At 38.9% G+C, this 10,371-nt stretch overlaps 3 protein-coding genes across 6 annotated transcripts in view; 2 read left to right on the forward strand and 1 right to left on the reverse strand.

Annotated features, from left to right (window-relative positions):
- LOC104810032 (probable dual-specificity RNA methyltransferase RlmN) overlaps nt 1-2,013 on the forward strand; it is a 3,067-nt gene extending 1,054 nt beyond the window's left edge. The window contains exons 5-11 of the mRNA XM_010536200.2: nt 1-57; nt 139-225; nt 394-510; nt 735-838; nt 1,013-1,152; nt 1,285-1,421; nt 1,531-2,013. Coding sequence (XP_010534502.1) covers nt 1-57; nt 139-225; nt 394-510; nt 735-838; nt 1,013-1,152; nt 1,285-1,421; nt 1,531-1,722 — 834 coding nt within the window. The 3' untranslated portion in view covers nt 1,723-2,013. The remainder of the gene's footprint in view (nt 58-138; nt 226-393; nt 511-734; nt 839-1,012; nt 1,153-1,284; nt 1,422-1,530) is intronic.
- Nucleotides 2,014-2,710: 697 nt separating this feature from the next.
- Nucleotides 2,711-5,975, forward strand: LOC104810033 (serine/arginine-rich SC35-like splicing factor SCL30). Of its 4 annotated transcripts, none has more exons than XM_010536201.1 (8): nt 2,711-2,821; nt 3,044-3,192; nt 3,265-3,342; nt 4,568-4,732; nt 4,928-4,968; nt 5,188-5,266; nt 5,350-5,541; nt 5,648-5,975. In XM_010536201.1, the coding sequence occupies exons 2-8, from the start codon at nt 3,047-3,049 to the stop codon at nt 5,739-5,741; spliced, it is 795 nt and encodes a 264-aa protein (XP_010534503.1). In that variant the 5' UTR covers nt 2,711-2,821; nt 3,044-3,046; the 3' UTR covers nt 5,742-5,975. The 4 variants fall into 4 exon arrangements, with proteins under 4 accessions (XP_010534503.1, XP_010534507.1, XP_010534504.1 ...); XM_010536205.1 differs by having other exon boundaries at nt 4,928-4,959; XM_010536202.1 differs by having other exon boundaries at nt 2,717-2,821; nt 3,033-3,192.
- An 875-nt stretch (nt 5,976-6,850) lies between these two features.
- Nucleotides 6,851-8,359, reverse strand: LOC104810034 (expansin-A4). The gene is made up of 3 exons (XM_010536206.2): nt 8,100-8,359; nt 7,551-7,869; nt 6,851-7,464 (listed from the first exon to the last, which is right to left on the reverse strand). The coding sequence occupies exons 1-3, from the start codon at nt 8,254-8,256 to the stop codon at nt 7,155-7,157; spliced, it is 786 nt and encodes a 261-aa protein (XP_010534508.1). The 5' UTR covers nt 8,257-8,359; the 3' UTR covers nt 6,851-7,154.
- Nucleotides 8,360-10,371: the final 2,012 nt, after the last annotated feature.

The raw sequence follows: 10,371 nt of genomic DNA on the forward strand, positions 1-10,371 counted from the left end.
ATTCCTGTTCAAGATGACAAGGGTTCGATGCGCCTTACTGCTTGTGTCTCTTCTCAGGTGAATGGACTTTCATGTGTTGGAAACTCGCATTTCGCTTGCATGAGATCCTTTAAATGATGTTTTGGAATTTCTGGTCAGGTCGGCTGTCCATTGCGCTGCTCGTTTTGTGCCACTGGGAAAGGAGGATTTTCAAGAAATCTTCAGAGGCATGAAATCATCGAGCAGGTTTTTTCTTCGTCCCTTGTATTAGGTAGAAGAAGCCAGAGATTTTAGGAAGCATTATTGTATGTAGTAACAATAAAATAAAAGACTGATCGTACAAGCAACAGAGAGAAATTTAGGTAGAAATGTCGGTTCAGGTTGCGTTTTCAAGTGTATTTTAACGTGTCTAAGGTGTTGGCTATCGAGGAGGTGTTCAAGCACAGGGTGACGAATGTGGTTTTCATGGGAATGGGTGAGCCGATGTTGAACCTAAAGGCAGTACTCGATGCCCATCGTAGTTTGAATAAGGTATAACCTCAGCATTTTATTGTTTTACTTCTTTGTTTTTTAGGAGTGAACTAAAGGATATTGATTCAAGACATGTTACTTGGGACAGTCTTTCGAGAGTATGAGTGTAACATTTCCAGATCGGTTCTGACTGCCACATCATTCTTCCATCGTATCGTATGAAGTTTCTTCTGAATTTTCAGGCGTATGGTAGTCACATGTAATGGGGTTTTCCGTTTGTCTAGGATATTCAAATTGGGCAAAGAATGATCACAATTTCTACAGTGGGTGTCCCAAACACAATCAAGAACCTGGCCTCTCATAAACTTCAGTCCACTTTAGCCGTGAGGTTGCTTGCTTCCTTTCTTCTTGCCGTCCATTTCATGTGTTGTTCATGCCATTTTTATTGTCATACTCATGCAGCATATGCTTTGGAAGAGTCCTATTTCTTGATCTAATGGACCATTTCATGTGATGTTCATGTTACTTATACTATTGTTTCTCTTCTTGTTTGGTAAATCAGCTTGCATGCCCCAAACCAGAACCTCCGGGAGAAAATCGTACCGAGCGCAAAGGTTTACCCATTGGAAGCAATCATGAAGGATTGTCGGGATTACTTCCAAGAAACAAGTAGACGAGTCTCCTTCGAATATGCCCTTCTAGGTTGTGATAATAGCCTTCATTTACTTGAGCAAAACGATGTGTTCTGCTCCTCCTTTTCAACATGTAATTACGATCATTCATTCATGGTGAATATCTGACCGGAAACTCGTATTTGAATCATGGCCATGGCAGCTGGAGTCAATGATTCTGTAGAGCAGGCGAAGGAACTCGCAGGGCTACTCCATGAATGGGGTCGAGGTCATCATGTAAATTTGATACCTTTCAATCCGATCGAAGGCTCGGAGTACCAACGGCCTTACAGGAAAGCAGTAACGTCGATAACCCATCTCGACATTCCCTTTAATGTTCCGAGAAGAAGAACTCCAAAAAATAAAATAAAAAACGACTGGTCACTGATCACTGTGGCAACCATTGCAGGTTCTAGCATTTGCAGCCACACTCGAGTCCCGTAAGGTAACAGTTAGTGTGAGGCAGACTAGAGGGCTCGACGCAAGTGCGGCGTGTGGTCAGCTCAGAAACAAATTCCAGAAGAACCCTTTACTCGTCGAGACAGATGCCTCAGCCTTACAACCTCAATCTGACGCTGCACCGGCAGTTGTCCTGTCTTGATATCTGCTTTCCGGAAAGTCTCATGCTTCTGCCTAGGATTTTAGTAGAGGTGAGAACCCCCCTCCCCCCCGAAATTCTTCGGATACCCGCCTTTGTAACGCGATGAGATCGGATGTGTATAGAAAACGCGAAAATCGGGTTCGGGTATCTGATGCCTGCCCTCTCCTAGATTTTAGCCACGGCAAGAGTAAAGTTCTTGGAGAACATTTTTCAAAGTTACGACCACAAGGCACCAAACCACTTGGTAACTTTAGCCACGGCAAGAATATATATATATATATTATTTTTCTATATTTGTGAACCATTTTATTTTAGCGATAATAATATTATTCTTTTGCTATGTTTTGAACTTTTGATGTATAACTTAGCCGTGTATTATCAAAAATATCTTTCCTTTTCTATTTTAGCTTCAATACATATTCTTTTCCATTTTTGACATACGTTAAATTTATGATGATCACATTCATATTTATTATGTTCATACATTAAATATCTCTATGATCAATGTGATCGAGATTATACTTTTGAATCACAGAGTTACAGTTGGATAAAAGTAAATGTTAGATTCACAGAGTTATAGTTCGATAAAAGTAAATGTTAAAATCAAAATAGTAAAGAGAGTATTTTTGATATAATGCCAAGTTAGCATCTCAAATATAATATTTTTTATTTTCGTGATTAAATATAATAATTACGTTTCAATCTGAACTCTTTCTTTTCATTATCATGATATTTTGTCATCAATACGCCATGGTATCATGATTGTATACTAAGGTATTTTATAAATGTGTTACATTGCTGATTTGGTTGGTTGTTGATTGAGACAAAAAAAAAATAATTATATTAAAAATATATAAGTTAAGATTTAAATGTTAAAATAAACATATTAATAAATTGCAACAGAAAATAATATAGAGAAAGAAACTATATTTTTTTCAAACGTTCTTTTATGCCAACGCAACAATAATAAATATGATTTAATCCATGGAAAATGGAAATTGTAAAATAGGCACTTAGGGTTAACTTGGATCTTTGTCCGAGAGGCGCTTCTGAACTCTCTTCTCTTTCATCCATCGAAGTTCTCAACGTTCGATCTCAGGTAAATCCATGTCCTTTCTTAGCGGCTCATTCGTTGCCAGTGGATGATGCTTCCGATGTAAAACCCTAGTTGGTGAGCTTCAGTTTGGGTTTTGAGGAATTCGATGTGAAATTGACTGATTCCTGGTCTCGTAGATGTAAATTTTGTTTGCAATTTTTCGAATTAGACGTTGATTTCATCGGGACGATGTTATCTTGGTGAATTTACGTAGTTTGTTATTAGGTCATGAGGCGATACAGTCCACCGTGTCGCAGCCCTCCGAGGAGAGGATATGGCGGTCGAGGGAGCAGTCCTCCTAGACGTGGCCATGGCGGACGTAAGGGCCCGAACCATGGAAGCCTCTTGGTTCGGAACATTCCGCTAGATTGCAGGTATTGTCTCTCTAGGGTTTTCACTAGGTTGAGCTAGTTTCTGTCTCTGCAGTTTGTTGTTCGTTTTTGCAGGCCGGAAGAGCTCCGAGTTCCTTTTGAGAGGTTTGGACCTGTTAGGGATGTCTATATGCCAAGGGACTACTATTCAGGGTGAGTTCTCTCTCTCTCTCTCTCTCTCATTTCTAGTTTGATCAGGTGTTGTCTTCTTCTTCTCGAGAGTTTCAAATTATGAATCTTTTTGTTAGTTATGAATACCTGTTCTTTGCCATTGTTAAATTCAACTCCTTTGGATGTAAGTTACTTTCATGGTTCATGATTATAGCCTGAAGGTTTTGACTACAAAATTGTTTGGTTCCCAGATGAATGATTTTATAGTTTTGAGTCTGTGAGCTCATTGGAACTCTTTTGCTTGGTTAGTTCCTCTTGGAATGTCTTCTTAAGATATTTTGATGCCTAACTCTTCACCATTTCGTCATCGATACTGGATAATTTAGTGCAATCATTCCATGTTCTTATGGTATCTAGAAACCTGTAGTCCTACGGTGTGTTCTGTTGATTTGATCAAGAAACATGTGATTTGAGTTTTACGTTATCTTTTAAATCGTTGATTTCCACACATTGATTGAGCCAAATCATCGAGGTGAGCCTTAAAAACTTTTCAGAGGTGCTTATTTTCCGTTTTCAGCACTATGGTGAATTAAATGTTGAACTGGTTTCCCAGGGGTTATTTTGGTTTGAAGTTAGAACAAGACCAAGCCCCAACATTTGATGAAGGCATCATGATAAACCGAAAAATTGCCTAACTTATTGGTCCCAAAGGATAGTAAGGATCATACTCAAACGAAGAATTGTTTTGTTTGCAAGCTGTAATAAACGAAGAATGACCCCTTACGAAGCTGTAATAAGTGAAGAATATCCCCTTGTGGAAGCAGTGATAAATGAAAGAAGCTCCCTTGTGAAGCGGTTGTAAATGAAGCATGTTCCTTATGAAGCAATACCATAAATTACTCATATCTATAGAAGTTTGATGAGGAAGGCCACTTGAAGAGTTTTAAGTTTGGGATCAAGTGCTACCTATTTTTTTTCAAGCATATCAGTATCTTTCAAGATCTCTTGCCTCTTTTCAAGTTATTGTGCTTGAACTGTAATGAAAGGTCAGCTACTAGCCATTTTTTTTTATCTTGATCTCTGCGTTAACGGAAGTTCTCAGAAGCTGGTTTTTACAGTACTCGAGAAAGGTATACTGGCAAATGATTGAGTGTGGGGTAATGTTGTGGTAATTTCTACCGGGGAGTCTTTTCTTTCCTCCGATGTTACGTGCTTATTTATCTACCATTGACTAATTGGGATGACGGGTTTTTGACATTTTGTACAGGAAACCCCGGGGGTTTGCTTTTGTGGAGTTTGTTGATTCATATGACGCTGCTGAGGCTCAGCGGAGTATGAATAGGAGAATATTTGCTGGGAGGGAGATTACGGTTGTCGTTGCTGCAGAGTCGAGGAAAAGGCCAGAGGAGATGCGTGTGAGGACAAGGACCAGGTAATTGTTTCTGTCTTATTGTGTTTTTGGATCGGTTGACATTAGCAGACCTCCTTTTTCCTCCTGGCTTTGTGAAATGAGAAAAGGGTTTTAATCAAATATTTCTTCGTCATTTCCAGTTCCTGCCAAACATCTTTATCATTTGCATTTAGAAGAGTTCAGATAACATCACCGTTGTACTTCAATTTTTTTCAGGGAACCTTCAAGCCATGGAGGTCGATCTTCAGGTTACTATGGTTTGTGATCCTTTCTCGTCTTGCATTTTTTCTTTTCGCTCTTTGAAATCCGATACTGTGTTAAGCTTTGGCTAAACTTCTTTCAGACTTCATTTTGAATTTGTCCTTGCCATATATTATATCTGATTCTGATCATATTTTTCTAAAGTCTATATGTTGCTGTATATACACTTTTTTGGGTACCAAAGATACACTGACAGGCATTCTATCTGTTCTCAGGACGTTCTCGGTCACGTTCAGCTTCTCTTTCACGGTCTCCTCGCCGTCCATCAGACTCTAGAAGCAGATACAGATCAAGGTAAAGCTTTCTTCACCACTACCTTTTTTTTCCTCCCATGGTCTTCAACCCGAGGAAGGTATAAAACTGTTGTGAAATGACAGATCTCATTCCCCTGCTCCAAGACGAAGGGCAGATTACTCTACATCTCCTGGGCGAAAGCAAGACGAACGTCCAAGATCACCACGGGGTTCTACCCGGGAAGAAGAAGGCGGAAAATACAACCGCAGGTCCTACTCCCCTGGATTCGAGGATGCTGCAGGTCGGGATGGAAATGGAAACAATGAGTACAGAGAGTAAGTGGGAGTCTGTTGTTCATGTCTTCCAAGGTTGATTGCTTCAGATGAACCTGGATGTCGATTTTACAGAAACCGTGATACCGTTATCGAACTATGGTTTCAGGAAATCCGACAACGAAGCAGAGGAAAGGCGTCGCGAGTGGAAATCACGGGCAAGAAGAGCATCGAGATCGGAATCTGGATCTCGGTCTGGGTAGGTCTGCTGACTTATCCCCTAGATGGATGCCATATAATTTTAAAAACTAAAAGCTGCAAGGTTATATGTGTCTATGGTTCGTGTCTGTTCCTTGGTTAAGACACTGGTTTTTGGAACAGCATGGGCTTGTAAAAGATCTTTCTGTTTGCCGTCATCGTGTGCGTTGAATAATTCGACTCTTTGGATCGAATTTCGAATAATATGTTGTGTTGATTTAATGTTTATTTTAGACTGATGAATAGGCTCGAGGTGCTTCAAAGTTGACGCCTTTCAATGCCCTTTTCTTTGTACCGTTAGTAGATAATCTGGTTTACAAAGAAATCTCATCATATCGGTGGTGGATTCAAATAAAAAATTGTGGATGATATTAGGGTTTATGTGAAAGAGTTGTTGGAGCTTGGAAATGGGACTCTAACAAAATGTTTCCTTTTTGTTTTTTGGTTGACATGCAAAACGTTACAAGGGAAGTAAATCCAGAGAGGGTGAAAATGGCTTTTGCATTGTGAGGGTAATTTTGGTGAAAATGGAAGTTCATGGCTCTTTTAACAGTGTAGAGATACAAGTTTACCGGGGGTTTTTGTCTGTGAGTTGATTTTTTTTAATCTCATAATAAAGATAATGCTAAAGAGTAGTGACCAATTTGATTAGTGCTTTGTTTATTTGTTTTCCCCCCTCCTTTTGCCCTATGTGAAGGTGCCGTGAATCCGTATTGTTTACGACCCTGAACCAAAAACTTCCCATTGTATCTCTGTTCTTTGTCCTTTCTTGCTCTGTCTATTACCAGAGAGAGCTCTTTGCATTTTCTGTTGAAATGTAAGAATCAGACAACATATATTGTCTGTTATCAATTCGGAATTTGAACACTGAAGTGAGAATCCCCAAGTGTGAAAATAAGAAAAGCGGTAAGCATGTATGGAGATGCAGACAATGGAGGAAAACAAGATGGGTTTGAATAAACAAGCAGACAACGTTGTTCTTGGGACACGATATATATATATATATATATATAGAGAGAGAGAGAGAGAGAGAGAGAAAGAGAGAGATGGAGAGAGAGAACTCAACACTTGTCTCACATTCGTGTCTTGTAAGATGATGAGCAATTGACCCATGAATCAGAAGAACAAATTTGTATATTAAGACTAAGAAAAGCATTACAACCCCCCTTTTTTTCCCGTATTAAGAGCTGCGGGCTGTTCAACATTAAACTCTCACAGCCACTTCAGCTCTCCACCTCCACCACACACTTTACCCCCCTTCATCTCTCTCTCTCTCTCTCTCTCTCTCTCTCTCTCTCTCTCTCTCCCCACTACCTTACCAAAATATTAAAAAAAAAAAAAGAGTAAAAGGCGAAATTAGCGGAGCTACTTTTTCCTCCGTTTTCAACTCGTTCCCACACTTTCTCGGCCTTCGCAAATCAGACCCTGAAATTCTTCCCGACAAAAGTTTGACCAAACTGCCAGGACGAAGGAACGATGTTCCAGGATGTGGAGGTTCTACGGTCACTGCCTGTGACACGGAATGACAGTGACTGACCAACCAGAACAGCGTTCGACTGCCAGTTCTGTCCCCAGTTCCTGCTCAAACTCATCCATCCCGTCCTCGACCCCTTCACGCTCGCCCTCACGATGTCCCCGGCTCCCGCCACGTTCGTTATCAGCACCAGGTTGAAGTACCTGTGCCCGTTGATCGTGAACCTTATCCCTCCTCTCTTCCTACACGGAACCCTGCTCCATACCCACTGACTCAGAATCTTTTCTCAGAAATTACAGGCTCAAACCCTAACTTAGAAAACGTGGGTTTCGAAATGTACCTGCGGTAGGAGATGGGGACGATGCCGGCCCGGTACTCGGCGATCTTGAGGAACATGGGCATGGCGAGGTCGAAATGGGCACGTGGGGGGTTGCACCAGCCGCCATTGTCGCTGGGCTGAGCGAAGTTGGGAGGGCAGAAGTTGGTGGCGGTGATGAAGATGGAAGGGCTTCCTGAATGGCACCACTGAGGGTCGTTGGCGCATTTGATCTCGAAGCAAGCCCCGCAGCTGAAGCCGTTGTTGAACAATGCAGTGCTCAACGCTGCTGTGTTAACGCCATAGCCTTGGCTGTACAGGTTTCCGTACCCGCACGCGCCGCCTGTTGTTAATCAGGAAAATAACCCCGTAATTCAGTTTATCGTTAGGATTACTCTGTAACGGATTGGTAAGAAAGTGACAATATGGAAGCTCCATGTCTAAAACATTGTGCTCTGTTTTTCCCAAATGAAATCTTTTTTCAGACATTTGTGCTCTGTTTTGCCCGAATGAAGAACATTTTGCAGCATGTATGCTCTGTTTCAAGATTCAGGGAGAGAGAGAGAGACTGACCCATGGTGCCGGAGGCGTCGCTGCCGCCGTAGAAAGTAGCATGGGCGCTTTGCCAGGCGCTGCCGGAGTAGATCCCGGGGATTCTGGCGTCGGCGAAGCTCAAGAAGAGCACGAACAGAGGCAACGCGGTTACCAGAATTCTTGGGTTCATTGCCATTTTTTTTACCTAAGTTAGAACAAATTGAATAGAGAAGAAGAAGAAGAAGAAGAATCTAAAAAGGGGTTTTGATTTGGTTTTGGAGGAGGAGATGGTGGAGAAAGCACGGGTGAGGTTTGGTATTTATAGAGGGAGGGAAACTCCAAAGTTAGAGAGAGTATTGTCCGAACAACTTTTTTTTTCTCTCTGTAAAAAAGTTCGAAGAACTTGTGTTTTTTTTTTTTTACAGTTTTCCGTTCCAATTTTATTTATTTCTGTATGTTTTGACTTTTCCGTAAAAAAAGTAGCATGGAAAAAATTGCAAAAATAAACAATAAGATCCGCAATTTGGGTTAATTGGTCTATGCGTTAAATTAACATTTAGAAAAAGCAAGAATCCCACTAAATAGAGCACAAATTACAACAAATCTCGGATTCGAATATGAATTCCCAATTTTAACCGGATTTAGATCATTTTTACACTAAACCAATTTATTACAATTATGAACGCTTCATTTCCTTGAAAAAAAAATATTAGATGGATATTTGGAGTTTTATGGTTTAGTTATTTTTTATTTTTTTAAATAATAATCATTTAGTTTTTTTATATGTTTTGTTTTCTGGAATCTTTATTATTAATTAAATAGTTATTTAAAAATGTATTTAATATTACATTTAATTTGAATTTTATTCCCGTTGTTATTTTAATACCAGTACCAAACTATATATTTCTAATAAATAGTGATAATCACTGAACACAGCAATAAAGTTTTGTGTAAAATATGTATGCACAAACTTTTTCTTTTAGATTTTTTTTTAATTGAAATATGGTATGCATAAAGTTTGGTCTATTAGTTTAGGTTTAACCAAATTTCTAAAGTTAAACCTTATGAATTTTATAACATTTCCTTGGTTCGTGTATATATGTATGTATGTATATATAACTCGAGATTTTCGGTTACGTGGGAATGCTTTATTTGACCCTTTACGAGTAGTTGGTGTTTTTTCATACATTAATGTTTTTAAATAGAAAAACCATGATTTTTTTTTTTATGAAATATGAAAGATTAAATGTCATGTTGACCAAATAAACAAAGTGTCGTCTGAGTTCTCAAAAATATAGATTTGATATGTCTCCCTTATCTCTGTCCCCCCTTTTTTTTTTAATTCATTTTTCCAATTTTTACATTTTACCTGGCGGGTAATTCTGTTTAAACGTAATTGACCTTGACCAAATTACTCAATGTTCGTATGGAGTATCTAGGGGCAGATATTATTAATATTTTGGTCCCGTTACCAATTGAATTAATCTAATCCCAAAGTAATAATAAAAAAAATCAAATTTAAAGAAAAAAATCTATTTTAAAAAATATATATTTTAACAAAATCGAAATTCATGACATCTTTGATATGGAAATTCGGTGGGTAATAAAAACCAAGAAAGCAAAAAAGAAAAACCCCTCTTTAAGATTCTCTATATACATAGGGTTCGACTTGTTGTACTGCAGCGATTGCGGTTGCGGGTGGTAGCGTTTTCAAAACGTTTGATAGCGATTATAAATGATTAGTACTGATTGGTTGAGAAGTTGTTGTTGGTAGCGATTGCGGGTGGATGCAGTTAGAAGTGAATGGTTCATTACGGTTGCGGTTGCGTTTTGATATAAATAGTCAAAAAAATATTATTTAAAAATAATTTTTTATAATAGTTTTAATTAAATTGTACTAAAAAATAATATCAAATCATAACACTAAACAAAATCATCACCAATATATATATATTAATATTTTATATAATTTCTAATAAAAATATTTTAGTTTTTTTGTCAAAACGCCGGAAACCGCTACCAAAACGCAAGTTAGAAACTGCGATTAGAAAACACAAGTTTGGTTGCGGTTGCGGTTGGTTGCGGTTCAACCAGTCAGTTTTTCAATCGTCCGCAACCGCCGGAAATCGCAACCGCTCCGTTTACAGGTGGCGGCGGTGCAACCAGTCGGTCCCATAAGGATTACATCATACACAACTATATATATATATATATTGATTCACGAATGTATTCATGAGGTGTATGTACGAATACGTAAAAATGATTTTTAGATTCTGATATGGAAGAATAATTGGGTTTGAGATTAAAAAAA

Source organism: Tarenaya hassleriana, unplaced genomic scaffold (assembly GCF_000463585.1).
Source record: "Tarenaya hassleriana unplaced genomic scaffold, ASM46358v1 Cleome17, whole genome shotgun sequence".
Taxonomy (NCBI): Eukaryota; Viridiplantae; Streptophyta; class Magnoliopsida; order Brassicales; family Cleomaceae; genus Tarenaya; species Tarenaya hassleriana.